We start from the raw sequence: 15,048 nt of genomic DNA, 5'->3' as shown, positions 1-15,048 counted from the left end.
TCTGGAAGAGTCGTCGGTTAACAGTCGGGTAAAGAAGAAAGTGCTGAGACGCTTGCAGATATGTATCGATAAATGTAATAGAGATCGTCCATTAAATAAATGTATAACTATTTAAACATTAATTAAAAGTATAAATTTTGTGTTCCCATAACATTATTTCGGCTTCGAAGATCCAAAATTCTCAACAATCATATACAAATGCAATCGGCACGATCCGTAGGGCGAAAGTAAAAATGGTAATTTCTTTCAAATCAGGGTAATTTAAAACGTTTATTTGAAACTGTATTTACAGTATTTGAAGTGAAAAGCTATATCTTGCGATAAATTTATCCAACTATGTTTTTATAACGATATTAAGACAGTCTAATCTGTAAACAAAGTCGGCAGTTTGAACAAACGTTGGGCATCTTCCCAAACATTTTCAAAAGAGAGTTTCCCGACAGATATAAATAAATGTAGCGACTCAGAGAAGTCATAATAACAATTACCGTTCGTCAAGCGAATAATTACCATTGTTTATCGAAGAGTTAGTTATCAGTTTGTCTATCGAAGAGTTAGTTATCATTTTGCCTATCGAAAAGTTAGTTATCATTTTGTCTACCGAAGAACCATCATTTTGTCAACCGAAGAACCATCATTTTGTCAACCGAAGAACCATCATTTTGTCAACCGAAGAATTTTATATCCGCCAGTCTGTCAGTCGATTGTCAATATCGAAATCGAGTAAGATTTGAATAAATCATTACGTATTGTTAATTTTGCTTTCGAACAACTTTAATCATCTCTCGTGCCAGTATTCTCGCACATAGCAGGTTAGCCGAAAGTGGAACTTATTGCCAGTTTCGTTAAACGTCAGTTAACGCTACCGAACGCGGCAACTAAATAGAACGTGACAACAGTCATCTTTCGCTTCCTTTCTTTATATCGGTGAAATAGACATTCATTGTATTTGGAAAAACGAGTCTTTCTAAGCGCAATATATTCGACGTTATTCGTGTACAGATGTTTACGTGAATGAGAAGATCAGATGATTAGACGTGGCGTAGATGTTTGAATCTTTTGTAATTTATACGTCAAAGAAATATTAATAAATACCGCAGAAATAATAGTTTCTTCGTGTTTAATAAACTCTAGTAATAAACTTTATTAAATTTTACGATATATGTCTACTCCATTGTGAAAACGCATATTAATCAATTTTATTATAAAGTTCACGTTATATCGAATTTACGAAACGGAAAACAAATGATGATTTGTCAAGATGGAAAGAAAAATGAGGGATAATTAGAAATAATTATTGAAGTGTTCAATTTTCATCTAATTGCTTTTGTATTTGCGTCCTTACAGTTGCATCATATCTTGTATTATTTTCTATCTAATAATTCCAATGCTTCTTTGTTACTTAAGAAATCAAGAGGTCGAAATTCCTTTGAATTAAGCCGGCGTCATGCAGCGTGAAAACTCGAAAGCGATGTCGCACTCGTCGGTTTTCCCCGCAACTGCAAGGATTTTTAATGAATTATTAAGAATCTATATATTCAGTACGTTCTTTCCCATTCAGTTCAATCTTTGCTTACCTTCTTCCACACATTTCTTCATCTGATCGATGTCTTCCGCAGTTGAGTCTGACTCTTTGCTAAATTTCTTATCCATAACGTCTTTTAATTTGTCTATTTGGATCTGACCGTCCGTCATCTAAACAACCATTTTTATATCAGAGAACATAGTTGAAGATCGTCGAACATAGAAAAGTTGTAAATTTATATTTGAGAAGTTTGGTTGTTCGGAAAAAACGACCGAGTAGATGTCAGCTACTGTACGAACAGGATAACGTCAGGTTTCGCGTTATAAATTAATCAACAATGGAATTTTAGGGCTTTGAATAGAAAGTTGTTCAGTCACTGTTCAACTATAAACCTTATTTCGATGATCTATCGTCTTTTTACACTCTCTAAATTATTCTAATCCTTTGACAATGTAATAAGAACTCAGAATAAAAGATGGACGAAGAATCAGGGATGACAAATTTAGAAGAAACATCGTCTCTTTATTCTGAAGATTTCCTGCGTCTGATTCTGGTCTTCTAGATACAACGTTTCCTCGGATCAGATAAGAAAAAAATACGTTCTTTTAACTTTCTATAAGTGATAAATACTAATAATTGTTTGGCTGTTGACGACATTTAAGACGTGAGATTTGTAATGTTATATTCGACAATCGTGCGTATGTAATATTTGTGTGCCTACTTGATACATTGTTGAAAAGTTAAGTGAAATTTTCTAGCATAACTAATGATTGAAAAATTGCTTTGCGTTAGAGACAATGAAACCTTTCGAGCAAGGAATTGAGCAACTATGAAACATTGGTGAGAAATTGGGGGTAAAGTTAAGTTAAATTAAATTCCAAGAAAATTGAAGTATAAACTTACGAACCAACCTAATAAAGGGGCAGTGAGATAAGGGAAAAGATGTTCAAAAATAAGGAAAATGTCTTACAATGTTTAGGCGTTTCATAAAACAGGCTTTCACGCATCCCCATTTGGTCCTTTCCTCACCTTCCAAGTCGTTAACAGCAAACGTCTTAATTTGATCTAAAATACAGATAGATCGTTTTAATGAATGTGCCAGGAAATAATCGACAAAATTTGAATGATTATTGTAATGCGTTACCTTGCGGAATCTCGGCTTCTTCCAGACAAGATATTATATCTTCTTTGTAAGCTTCTATGAATGCTTCTACCTTATCATCACATATGGCTCCCTAAGATAAACATTTGACGTTCATTGAAATTTAATTTTTTACATCTTCTTCCTTTTCATTACACCGTTTACTTTGTCGTTTATTTCATTCTACTCTTTAGACGATAAAGTAAAACGCTTGACGAAAGAATTATTCTTCAATTGTCATACACAGCTATCGTGATTATGTTGGCGAGGATTAAAACAAATTCACAAATACACCGAATATAGAAATTAATATACAACTAGTTATAATACTTTTTTTTGTAGTTAAATATAAATAGTTTCTTGAAACATATAGAGGCAACTCTAGAGAAGTGGGAATTATTCTGCAGTGATCTTATTCACGCATTTTTTCATTTAATTTGCGAATTGCAAGAAGCTTCAGGATACGCTGATGTTGCTAAAAAATAGCGACAAATAATTAACTGTACGTGATTCTTGTTGCTTATTAATACATAACGACCAATCGACTATTTGAAATCCTTTGGTGATTTCTGTAAAGTTTATCCTTGCGATAAGTATATTCATATGCGTTTTTAGATTCGTTGCAAACGTTAGTAATATAATTAGGATAGTCGTGTTCCACTGAAAATGTTTCTATAAGTGTTAATGCTTTCACTGTGGACAAAAATACACTCCACTTCGGTTTTATAGGTAACCGTAGCTAAAACGAATTCTATCCCCTAACGATTCCATAGCAACCAGGACAGGTATTAAATTAATATGGAATCTCACTCACCGCAACGAAGAGGAGGCAACAGATAGCCAAGCTAACTCTCATGTTGTAAGTAAGTTTCGGATAAAAATTCCACGGAAAGCAAAACACTTGACTGACGCCTGTCGACACGTGAACATCATATTTATAGCAGAACTGTGGAAATATGTGTCCAACATCTCCTGAGGTGTTAAGATTCCATTACGGAATAACAGGAAGAGAAATAATTGCTCAATTCATGTTGGTGTTTATGTAACGCGACTTGATTAAAATCTGCCGGCCCTCGATTGCTTCGGATGAAGAATAAAAAAAATAATAGACTTCGTCAGAACCAGGGAAGATGATCGTCGTTCGTATAATTAAAATTCGGTTTTCTTCTAACGAGCCACGTTCCGTGATCGATAAATAACGATCGTTAGGCGTGATTTATTCTCAGATATCTTCGCCGATCACCCTTGTGCCATCGGCATGCGATGATTCGTCATGGGAATGGTTTCTCTTTTTAGACACTTTTTTGTGAACGATAACCGACGTTTACGATTCAAACGGACGGAATTAATTGGTCGGCTAATTACTCTGTTCGATTCTATTCTAATTATTGCCTATAATTATCGCAAACAGCCGTGTGAAATCTGAAATGATTACAGGTGGCCTTTTAAAATAGAATCGTTGTAACAGGTACGTGTTAACCCCTGCTACGTGGTATCCTCAAAGCTGAGAGTATTTTCGTTGTACAGTATCGGCCAAAGGTTTGGAACCAGTGTATAGTCGTTCTCCACTGTATTTTCCAATGTAAATTGACTTTATTCGAAAACGAAACTGTTAACATTCGTTGTTATTAGGGAATTGATAAAAACGACCATACACTTTGTGTTTCAAAAGTTTGCAGTTATTATGTATTCCATAGAATCTAGAAATTTAAGAGAACAATTACGTTTCTATTGGCTTGAAACTCTTTCCCAAAAGACTATTCCTAAAACTCTAAGAGTTTCCTAAAACTCTAACGTGAAATATTTGTGGGGTGTGTGCATATGATATCTATAACGCGGATACCAAATTAGCAACGAAATTAGTAGCAGATTCGATTCTCGAGAGAATTACTCGCAATTTTTAGTTAGCAGCCTATGTTCTTCATAACGTAAGGTGTCAACGTGTAAGGAAAGCTAAAGCCTGGCAAATTTCTGCGTAACGAAAAAAGCCATTTTATTTTCAGAAAGAGTGCATCGAAGTCACAGACAAAGGTCGTCGTTTTACATCAGTTAGTTCAACTTTTAACAGCAACGGAACTTATTCGCAAGGATTAAGATCTTTCGAGCTGAAACATCGACGGGAAGATTCCGAACCAGTTCGACAAACTATTAGAAGAACCGGATTGGGGTTTTTCCTTCGATTAAAGGCGGGTGATGGACGGCCTTGAATTAATCTGAGCGTTATTATCGTCGTAACAGAAGGAAGTTTAAACCGCGGAAATTGGCCCCATCTTAGAACGATCAAAATATTTCATCGATTCGAGCAACCAACTATAAATTTGTCTGCTCAAATGAGACTGTGTAGCTACGGGCGTACAAGATAAATCTTGCCAGTGCACCGTCATAAAGTTGTAAAATCGGTCCGATATTTCATCCTATCGTGAGTTAAGCGTTGCGCACAGGTAGTTCGATATCGAATAACTGATAATAATCTTTCTGTTCTGTGCAATAGTGTATTCTGTTCTGTGCAAGAGAATCTTTTAATTGCGATATGATTGTCTTAATTACACGGTTAGTAGACGCAGAAGTTCGTATAATGCAAAGTCGTGGACAATTGTTTAGAAACGTTATGTAAAGTCGTATTGGTGTCTCGTGATGGGTTTTGAAGATTGCCAGGTGGAAGCAAAGAGTTTCTTTTAGACAGATCAGTTAGAAACAAAGAGTCGGAAGAAATGTATGGGGAATATTGGGTAATAATACAGTTATTTCGTGATATATTTATCACTCTACGAGTAAATTTGTTCGTTTAATTATTGTCATCTAGTTTTTATTATTTTATCGAGCATAGTTATATTTTTTCGGAAAATATTCATTTCGGGGAATATCTTTATCGATAATTAACGTAATGTCAAAGACAGAGGAAACAACGGTTTTATAATATAAGAATTAAATATTATTTGACGTACAATAACATTTTCTTAAGTTATCGAATCGTATCGTTCGAGAACTCGGTCAACTTCGAAAGTTAATTTTTCTAGACAAATAGCTGACGTATCATCGGTACGCTCCCAGACCCACGATATCATTGATCGATGATCGATTATAGAATAAGACTTGGATAGTTTAAACCCTTCTGCATTGTGGTTTTTTTCGGCTATGTCTACACACTGCTACTTTTCGACTACTACGACGACGACGACGACGACGATGACGGAGATGACGATGCCGAGGTGTTTGCGATTGGAAATTTCTCTTGGTTCTTCGATGATCTTGTGAGTCCGTCATTAACGAGTTGTTCACGGTATTATATAAAGCTGTAACAGATTTTACAGATATTTAAAATTACGCATCGATAACTCGCAAGCTTTTTAATGACCGACGTGATTAGGAAAATGTGAAATACTTGGAATTTCTAGCTGCGAGTAATTTATGAAATTGTTTCAAAGATTCTGAAATCAGCTTCGAAAATGCTGCTGCAACTTGAATCACGTTTGTCCGTGCATTGTCATTCATATCGTTTCAACAATGAGATATTCTACGATCTCTCATTATTTTTCACTGTAAAATGAGGAAATTTTGAAAAGTAGCGATGGGAATCTTTCGAAGAGATCGTATTTCGCTTTACTTTCGCACAAACGTATCTCTTGCCCATGATCCAAAAATATAAAAGGGACTTTGTGCAAAATTCCAATTATTACGTAAAATTGGTAACGTTTCAAGCTCTTTTTCGAGAGATCGATCTAAGATGAATTACTGCACCCAAGTTATTGTTTCCGGCGTAATCGTAATTAAAAATCACCTCCGAATCTGTTGCATAGGTGCATGTGCTAAATTGCCATGCAGCTTCGCACCCGTCCGTAGCCGTCACTGCAAATGAAAATTACAAATAACGAACGCAAAAAGATATAAATAATTTCTTATTAATACTGTGTAATTGTTGCTTTAAATATTTGTTTAAAACGGTGTTATTTCTTGCGTCGTTGATTATCAACGAAGGTACTTGCCTGCGTTTTTACACGTTTCAACTAAATGTGTAATGCGTGGAAAATATTCGTCGAGGATCATAACACGAGCATTCTTCACGAAGAAATCCCACATAATTTCGTCGCCTTTCATCTAACGAAGAAAGCAAACGTATTTTTCCATCTTGTTAATTTAAAACATATAACGTTCATTGTTGTGAAATGATGACTAACTTTCTGACCATTGATTAAAAAAAAAGAAAAAAAAGGAAATTGAAAAATTTCACTTACAGCTTTAGTTTGTGTCAGAACGCATTTCATATAGCACATCAACTTCTCGTCTTTTGGGAATTCACCGTTATGTTGGCCGTCTAGAAGCTCTGTACGTAAATCACCAAAGAGTTTATTATTCTTTCTTGAAAGCTGTTACCAAGAAATTGTACCTACATAGTACATTTTGTTTATTTTCGAAATTAATCATCAAGACGAACAGAATTGAAATAAAATTCGTATGGGACGAATTTTCGTCCACAGTAGATAGATAGCCTTTAACGTTCAACGATAAAGTTAAAGTAAAAGTTAAAAATAAGAAAGAACTGTCAAATAACATTGAATCTCAAATCGAAGAATGATGGATTAATTTCGATTACATTTCCCATAGAATAATCATCGAACGTCTGCATAACCAAGTGTGTTCACAAATCACAAAGGCTACCTCTTCCTCGTTGAAAAAAATTTGATCAAATATCATAGCCATCCTTGCAAATTGAAAAAAGTAGCATGGAAAAGTACCTTTAGGGGTGTTGTTCTTCTTGCTGCAAGGCTTCCTCAAGTTCTTGATGGATTTCTTCAGTTCGTCGAGGTTCATCTTTTTCTGTACGCGTAAAAGAAAGTCCAAAGTTCTTGTGTATAATATACACATTCAGGCGAATTATAGCTTCGAATAGGAAGAATCGATCGATCAAACTCACGCTCTCTGTATCTTTGATCGCCAGCAAGACAAGCATCAACGAGACCAACAGGCAAACGCCGACCCCCTTCATCCTGTTTGACTTGTTCCAAATTTATTCTTCTTCCTCTTCCTCGTTGATGCTTCGAACCAACTTCGCCAGCTCCTCGATGGTTCAAACCACGAAGAAATAGCGCACGTGGATTCGCAATACGATCGTACACTCTCTTTTATAGTCCGCGTTGATCGTCGCAGTAGGAGAAGGAACAATTTTTGCATTTTGTGGGTGTTGCACGAAGCTTGACCCGTAATTACCCCGCCGACTAATAATTAATGTGCAACCTGCACTTTCCGCGTAGCATCTTCGGAAACTTAGACTACGTCGGAAAGGGAAGAGTGTTTCCGCCACGTAATGGATTACGTCGCAAGTATGAAATCGTTATGCGTAGTATTATCATTGACGATGCTGGATTATGTCCTGAGAGTACCTCTTTTAGCGAGTTACTTCCTTTTTTCTCTGATTTTGTGTTCTTTGCTTCTAATTTTTCTTTTCCAGCTTTGTACGAGGACTCTCCTGCTCAATTAACACTTTACCGACCGATAGCCGGTTAATCGGGTTTTTGCCGCCGACAATCTTTCTCATTATTTGAGCAGTAATTTATTATTTAGTACTAAGGTACCTTGCTCAGTTGCCTTGCTTTGTAAGCTTCCACAGTTTTATACCAATTGAAATGGAAAACGTACCGTTCGCGATGAACAAAAAGAATGGGAGAATCTGCGCCTGAGATGCCGGTCGGACGTGCGTATGGTGTTGAATCGCTAGCGGTCGGTAAAGTGTTAATTTATTAACGAAATTCACGTATATAAGTATCTGTGATTATTATGCATTATCGATTTCAGATTGGTTTCAAATTTTACGCATATAATCGCGTCTTATTAGTAACAGTGAGTCACTACAATGCTGTTTAACCGTTTTAGCGCCACGCAGCGCGATCACGCTGTTCGCTCTACTGTGAATTGTATCGCGATGTTTGGTCACGATCGTCAATTCGCAACGCGCTCGGTTTCAAATGCAGCCCGTCGCGAGTCATATCAGAGTTTCCTCTCGTAATTACTTTTTTTTTTTTGTTTCAAATAATCATAAACCACCTGCATAAACGAAAAAAAGAGCAGCGCGATCGCGTCGATCGGCATTTCTCGCAAATAAATGAACGAAGCGCTATCGCGCTGCATGGCACGATCCGATACGGATTCTTAAAAGGATTCTAGGCCTGGCGCTAAAATGGTTAAAAATTTCCCGAGAAGAGAGCGAATTTTTTGGATAGAAACCTTCTCGCATAATTTATTTGAATCTTACTCTAACTTGAAATCGGGAGATTAATAATTGCTATGTTATACTTGCACGCTATTTTATTGCGAATGTTTGATACAATACGATATTAGATCGTAACGTATAAAATATCGAATTTTATCACCTTCGACAAATATCTTTATCTTTCAGACGGTTGATTTTCTCGTTTACGCATTTTTAACATTTACGTACATATGAAAAGGATATATAAACGTATCCTTTTCTTAGGATTCAGCGTAAGTATAAATCATCTAAAATCGGACATTTCATTCTCTATGATCTAACAATATAAGAAATATATAATATATATAATAACACAGTAACGTAAATCACTAACATTATTTTCATTGGAAAATTAATGTCAACCTAAAATATTTTTCAAAATTTACGATCATATTATATAACGTCGTACTAAATTTAAGAAAATTACAGCTCAAAATAAGTAAAGCATTCGTACACGTTATCGGTGGATCGCTCCTTCTATCGATCTCGCGATCGTGGGTTTGCAGTTTGATAAATTTGCACGGCGCCTCTTCGAAAGATGGTGCAGTTTGTCGTGAATGTCGTTTGTTAAGGAAAGAAAAACTTTTCCGGATTCGTGTCGTAGGTGCATTTTACGAACGTGTATGATTTCTGGCATTCATCACCGGTGTATTCTGCGTATAAATGGAACAAAGTTTAGGTGGAAGCTTTAACTTGTTTCGTATAAAAAAAAAAAAAAAAAAAATTGTGGTGCGTCTGAAAAGTTTCTAAAGCGATGGAATCTCGATTCAGAAAGGAATAAATTATTGGAATTTTTCTACAATATCTTTACACGAATACGGTGGGTGATTCGAAGCTGTCGACGGTTTTGCAAATTTCTTTGTAAGCAACCGACTTTTATTTAACTATCGATCATTTCGACTCCGATCATACTTTTTTATTGTTGACAAATTTTCTAAATTTGGAAAAATTATGAAAGAATCGTTGTTGATACTTATGATTAAATGTCTGCTAAAGTTCTTCTTGAAATATTAAAAATATATTTGCTTGTTTTGAACGAGCAAATGTTCGAGTATTTAGTAATTTGCCTTACCCATATGACTACATTTCAGTATGGCTTCCTTCATTATGGCTGCTTCTTCCGCTGCCATCGAAAGTTCTACTTGTTTGATCACCATAGCAAAATCGATATTGCCATTTTTAAACTAGACAAACAAACGGATCAAAAATGTCGATTAATCAATCTATCTTCCAGCGGACAATCTTAATATTGAATGTATTATTTCATTTTGTATTTACGGTTCGAATTAATTTCATAATGCAATTCGTATAGCACTTAAGATTTGGATCCTCTGGAAATTCACCTCTTCGCATGCCCTCCACTTTATCTAAATAAATTCCGACAGAAATACAGAAGAAACTTTGTCAACGATCTAACAACTTTCTTCGATTTGATCGAATTCTGTTTTATTCGCCTTCTCTACTTACCTTCTGATATATCGATTTTTTGCAAACAAGACCTGCGCAGACTCCTTGCCATTTTGTCCATTTGTTCGGCAGTGGCCTAAAGTTCATCGAATAATTTACATTCTGTTGTCAGTTTTCTATCCTTTTAATTTTTAATAAATAATGACACTTGTTGAGAATTTCCTGGTTTTATTTCTAACAGCGCACTATTCGTCATTTTGACGATGAATTTTTTACCATTAAATTTTATTAAATTTTCACACGTCTAACCCTTTTGGATGATCATGTTACCGGAATATTTTAATTTTCAAAATTTCAAATATCTGAATCTGTTAATATTCTATTACTTTGGTATTTAAATGAAACTTTTTTAATCTCTAAATGGCGGAGAAGTATGTCGAATACCGAATGGTAAAATATTTCGCAGAATATTCGAGAAATATTTTTCGGAAACTATTTATCACTTTTATCTATCTAATTGCCATTATTCCAGCGAACAAAATTCCTGGATGGCTGAAAGAATTAATATTTCCACTAATACTCAGCCAAATGTATTCTTTCATTCAAATTAAAGAAACGTACACTTTCTGCTGGTTTCCACGCCACGAACGCGAACAACATTGCGACAAGTAAAAGTTTCACATGCATATTCGAATTTTTAAATAGAAAAGGAAATGAAAAGGAATGTTAAAGCGTAGTCTTTTTTCAGGACCAAGCGACTGAAGGCTTATTCGCCTAGTCTTTCTCTTATAAACCTTTCTGCTCTAACGTTTCGTAAGTCATATGCGATGACTTTTGTTCGATATCAGATAATTTGATAATTTGATAGTCGCTAGGAAATTACGATAGAAAAACATGGTCTTTTTCGACTTGATGATAAACTCGCTGACTTTATGTAACGCGAATTAAGGAGCGTTTTCAACCAGTGAATTATCGTCTCGACGAGTTTCAACTCCCTCGAACGAAATAATCTTTCATCGTCTTGTTCTTTCCGCAATGATTCGATACGATTTCCTTTTTCACTGTAATTTCCTAGTTAAAAATGTAAGATTATCGTGGAAAATATCGTTTATCTTTCGAGAAAGAGTAGAAGGTAAATAATTTCTTCGCAGAACGAGTAGATATTATTTTAAATATTGGGTTGTCCGAAATGTTTCTTTCGTTTTATGAGGAAACGATAGATGCACGGCATGTTTCTTTTTATATTATTTTATTGAATTCAATAAAGTAATACGAAACAAGACATGCTGCGCACCTACTAATTCCGTATAAAAAGAAAGAAACTTTTGAGACAATCCGATACCTACGATCACATCCTCGTGTTTATTCAAAAATTCGACATATTTCGACAATCCTAATTTAAAAACTGTTTAGCGAGCTTCCATTGCAAAACTATCGACAAATTATTCCATTATAGTTTGCGGTAACAGTCACAGGCTCGATCGTGCCAGCCACTGCACCGTCTCGTGCCCCACACCCGCTCGGTGCGGTTTGCACGCTCCAACTTGTACGAAGCAAGTTTTGGCCGGTCGTTCGCTTTGTCTGCAGCTCCCTTCGTCGACCGAAGACTCGGCGTTAATGTCGAACCCTTGTATCTCGAGAGACACCCTTAAAACAGGAGCATCTGGCCAGAAAGCGCCGCCATCCCCGCGGCCATTAGTTCGTGGGGCTACTCTTCGCCGGTTCGATAATTACATTTTTTTCCACCCTCTCGACACGATCTCCTCGGCGATTCGTTTCCACCTGATCGTCCTATACTTCAACGAATCTCGAGTGGAATTCCTCTTCATGTCCTTTTCGATGCTCATCCCTTCGTTTTTCTTTTCTCTTTTGGCGCAAGCGACTATAGTAAGCTTGGCTTTTGAAGAGACGATGGCTTTTGCCTGGATATTCCGGCTCCCCTTTAAGAGTTCGTAGATCGAGTGCGATGAAATTCATTGGAAATGTATGTGTTACCGTCGACGAGATGCGAAATTTTGGTTTTGAATTTGAGTAACAAAAGAATTTCACGGATTTTAAGGATTTTAGCGGTAGAATTATCAGGGTGGTTGAAACGATCAATTTAAAAGTTTTCATAGAAATTTCGTAGATTTACGTTCGATATAACAAAAATATTTCTGCGTGTGCAACACAAACATATATCTCGCTCTTGTCACTTGTCAATTGATTTAATATCATCAGCAGATCGCGGATATTTATACATTTATAGAAGATCGATCGAAAGTAAAGCAACGATTATAACATTTGGAGAGTAAAATAAATAATTTCGGTTTCATGTTTTTCCCTTGCAAACGAACGATACATTTATTATCAAATTAAGAGAAACTTAAGAAAAAAACATTGTTTAAATTAAGAGAAACGCGACAACGCGGGACGTTTTTGTTTCTAATTTGATGAAAATATGAAAGAGAAGGAAGAAGCTTGTCCGTGGGATGGACCTAATTCCACGATATCATATCCGCATCTTGCCTCGTAAACTAAAAATACTTGTACACGTGTAACAACAAAATTTCGTCAGACGGTGACATCGAATCGAACCGATGGAATCCGATCGCGCAATACCGGCCTTCCTTCACCCACATCTGGACACCGCGTGCTCGTTTCCGAACAACGATCCGCGATATCATAACGCGCACTTTCTCCGCTATTCATGGACACGTTCGATTTTAGAGCGTGAAGAATGTCAATATGTTACCTATATCCATATACGTGGACAACTTTACATAATAATTGATTACCTAATAATTAAATTGTCGATGCAAATTGATATTTTTAGAAACGTAACTATACAGATAGCACGTTGACACGAATTTCGTTTACTCGTTAAATATCATATCTTTATACATTTTTATATCTCTCATCTGCGTTGTATTTGTCCATAAATGAGCAAATATCCGCAGTCTGCTAATTTGTATAAAGCAAATGTTATACTTATGAACGATACTTATGAACAGGGGTGGGGGTATGTGTTAAGAATTTTCACAAGAACGAGTTAATCAGACCGCGGAATATCCATCGCAGAAGTGTTGTTCACGATAATAGCGGAACAATCGAAACGCGAAAACGAACAATGTGAAACGAGCATCGTGAGAATCTCTTGGCTCCACGAGGTCAAAATTGCTTCCTAAGGAATAGCGATCTCGCCAAGTCCAGTCGGTTCGCTAGACAGGGTTGAACAATAAAAGAAAACGGTGTCTGATTGTTTGCGGGCGTTAACGACGATCGCGTGCGACAAAACTAGCTTCTTCCGTAATATAAACAACGGGGAAATAAGAACGCGGAAGCGAAGGGCGAAGAGCGAAAAAAAGATGGACGCAACGTTGAGCAAGAAACGGGGCAGCGATGTTACGAATTACGGAAAGGGAAGGGCGTGTTAGAGAATCACGTCGGACGAGTCATGAGAATAACGTGACCTCTGCGACGCCGCCCTAATTAAGCGCCTTTAATTAACGGTAATAACCGCGTTTCACGGCGAGTTGCGTAACGAAACGTCTTGTCGATAGGTCGCTGCTTCGTCCAGAATTATAATAACGCGTTCAGCTTGCCACGACGTATACAGTTGGCTGAAAATGTTCGATATCGTCTGGTAAGTTGCTTCGCTTTGGCCTGCGTTTATTTAATAATGTTGTTATTTCTGTATTTAGAGGTAGGATCACAATAGCTATTGTTTTATTCTTTGGATAAATCTATCACACCGTTCTCAGCCGAAAAAACCTTTATTGCACTTTCTTACGTGGACTGGGGATAAAAACAAAAGAACATCCTAAATCTATCGATTGTATCTAGTTACTATCTTCTAGTTACTATTTATTGCAACTAGCGCATCTGCATATGGATGGCGAGCACGAACTTACGTTGTTATCTTCAACAAATAATTTAGGATGTTCCGTTTTGCTACGAACGTGTATTACGTAGGACGTAGGCGACGAAGCGGGAGATGTAATTTGAAAGTTTAGAAAGCCGATGAATAAATCGATAGACAATGTTAATAATAAAAGATCACGATATTTAAAATTGGAAATATTAAAAAGTTCGAGAACCTACGTGTGTAATGTAAGTCTCGTAAATCTCGGATTCTGAGAAAGGTTAACGTTTAACCTTTTTATATAATGAAAATATAATGAAAAACATTTCAAAGAATTTGTAAACATAAAAAACGAGAAGCTCTCTCCGTCTGGGAGGCGAGAATCTCGCTCTTAAAAAGATATCGCTTTCATTTGAAAGGTATTCGCATAAAATGCCCAGGCCGTATTCCTGGCGACAGTGCGTCACATTGTTGCATCAACATCGCCGCCAAATTGAGAGGCGTATAAACGTGTGGCCGAAGAAAAAGGAACGAGCACGGGATAAATGAACTGTGTCGATACGTTTTCGAAACGCGGCGATCACCAGCCGAGAGACTCGCGACTGCGTAATAAATTAATCGCGTGCCCCGTCGCGATTAAAGGCTGCCCTTTGTCATGCTAATTACCTTTCAATTAAACTTCACAGTACCGGGATCCCCGAGCTTGCCTGAATTAGCTTTTAGTCGGCTCTGATTCGGGCAACTTACTTTCCGCCGCAAAATTCCAAGCAAATTGTGGCTCCTGCTTTTAGTCCAACCTCCCTCTGTTCCACGTAGAAGACCCTTCGAAGGGAATTAAGAGAAAAAAGAATAAGATACATTTGGCCTTCGTTCTTCGTGATCAGAGT

At 36.6% G+C, this 15,048-nt stretch overlaps 4 protein-coding genes across 7 annotated transcripts in view; 1 reads left to right on the top strand and 3 right to left on the bottom strand.

Annotated features, from left to right (window-relative positions):
* Positions 1 to 15,048, top strand: part of LOC122571183 (protein sprint) — a 209,019-nt gene that overhangs the window by 27,249 nt on the left and 166,722 nt on the right. The window lies entirely within an intron of this gene.
* Positions 1,311 to 3,633, bottom strand: LOC122571195. Its single transcript, XM_043734639.1, has 5 exons — positions 3,481 to 3,633; positions 2,670 to 2,760; positions 2,496 to 2,590; positions 1,578 to 1,695; positions 1,311 to 1,499 (listed from the first exon to the last, which is right to left on the bottom strand). Exons 1-5 carry the CDS (start codon positions 3,520 to 3,522, stop codon positions 1,435 to 1,437), a joined length of 411 nt encoding a protein of 136 aa, XP_043590574.1. The 5' UTR covers positions 3,523 to 3,633; the 3' UTR covers positions 1,311 to 1,434.
* LOC122571191 (general odorant-binding protein 19a-like) lies at positions 5,456 to 7,757 on the bottom strand. The gene is made up of 6 exons (XM_043734635.1): positions 7,579 to 7,757; positions 7,400 to 7,481; positions 6,899 to 6,987; positions 6,650 to 6,761; positions 6,445 to 6,512; positions 5,456 to 5,959 (listed from the first exon to the last, which is right to left on the bottom strand). The coding sequence occupies exons 1-6, from the start codon at positions 7,648 to 7,650 to the stop codon at positions 5,942 to 5,944; spliced, it is 441 nt and encodes a 146-aa protein (XP_043590570.1). The 5' UTR covers positions 7,651 to 7,757; the 3' UTR covers positions 5,456 to 5,941.
* LOC122571193 (general odorant-binding protein 83a-like) lies at positions 7,579 to 11,095 on the bottom strand. The gene is made up of 5 exons (XM_043734637.1): positions 10,939 to 11,095; positions 10,378 to 10,453; positions 10,189 to 10,277; positions 9,983 to 10,094; positions 7,579 to 9,563 (listed from the first exon to the last, which is right to left on the bottom strand). The coding sequence occupies exons 1-5, from the start codon at positions 11,002 to 11,004 to the stop codon at positions 9,478 to 9,480; spliced, it is 429 nt and encodes a 142-aa protein (XP_043590572.1). The 5' UTR covers positions 11,005 to 11,095; the 3' UTR covers positions 7,579 to 9,477.

Source organism: Bombus pyrosoma, linkage group LG9, assembly GCF_014825855.1.
Source record: "Bombus pyrosoma isolate SC7728 linkage group LG9, ASM1482585v1, whole genome shotgun sequence".
NCBI classification, from domain to species: domain Eukaryota; kingdom Metazoa; phylum Arthropoda; class Insecta; order Hymenoptera; family Apidae; genus Bombus; species Bombus pyrosoma.
The sequence above is the reverse complement of the archived record's forward strand: the minus strand, read 5'-3'. Positions and strand labels throughout refer to the sequence as shown.

What these genes read in the sequence shown, in the direction of transcription:
- LOC122571193 (XM_043734637.1), bottom strand. Translation starts at nt 11,004, where the DNA reads ATGCATGTGAAACTTTTACTTGTCGCAATGTTGTTCGCGTTCGTGGCG. An exon ending in AAAAATCGATATATCAGAAG is followed by an intron (nt 10,278 to 10,377) that starts GTAAGTAGAGAA and finishes GAATTTATTTAG; the next exon opens with ATAAAGTGGAGGGCATGCGA. An exon ending in TTATGAAATTAATTCGAACC is followed by an intron (nt 10,095 to 10,188) that starts GTAAATACAAAA and finishes TTGTTTGTCTAG; the next exon opens with TTTAAAAATGGCAATATCGA.
- LOC122571195 (XM_043734639.1), bottom strand. Translation starts at nt 3,522, where the DNA reads ATGAGAGTTAGCTTGGCTATCTGTTGCCTCCTCTTCGTTGCG. An exon ending in GTTGCCTCCTCTTCGTTGCG is followed by an intron (nt 2,761 to 3,480) that starts GTGAGTGAGATT and finishes TGTTTATCTTAG; the next exon opens with GGAGCCATATGTGATGATAA. An exon ending in TTATGAAACGCCTAAACATT is followed by an intron (nt 1,696 to 2,495) that starts GTAAGACATTTT and finishes ATGGTTGTTTAG; the next exon opens with ATGACGGACGGTCAGATCCA.
- LOC122571191 (XM_043734635.1), bottom strand. Translation starts at nt 7,650, where the DNA reads ATGAAGGGGGTCGGCGTTTGCCTGTTGGTCTCGTTGATGCTTGTCTTG. An exon ending in CGATCAAAGATACAGAGAGC is followed by an intron (nt 7,482 to 7,578) that starts GTGAGTTTGATC and finishes TTACGCGTACAG; the next exon opens with AAAAAGATGAACCTCGACGA. An exon ending in GAAGAACAACACCCCTAAAG is followed by an intron (nt 6,988 to 7,399) that starts GTACTTTTCCAT and finishes ATTTACGTACAG; the next exon opens with AGCTTCTAGACGGCCAACAT.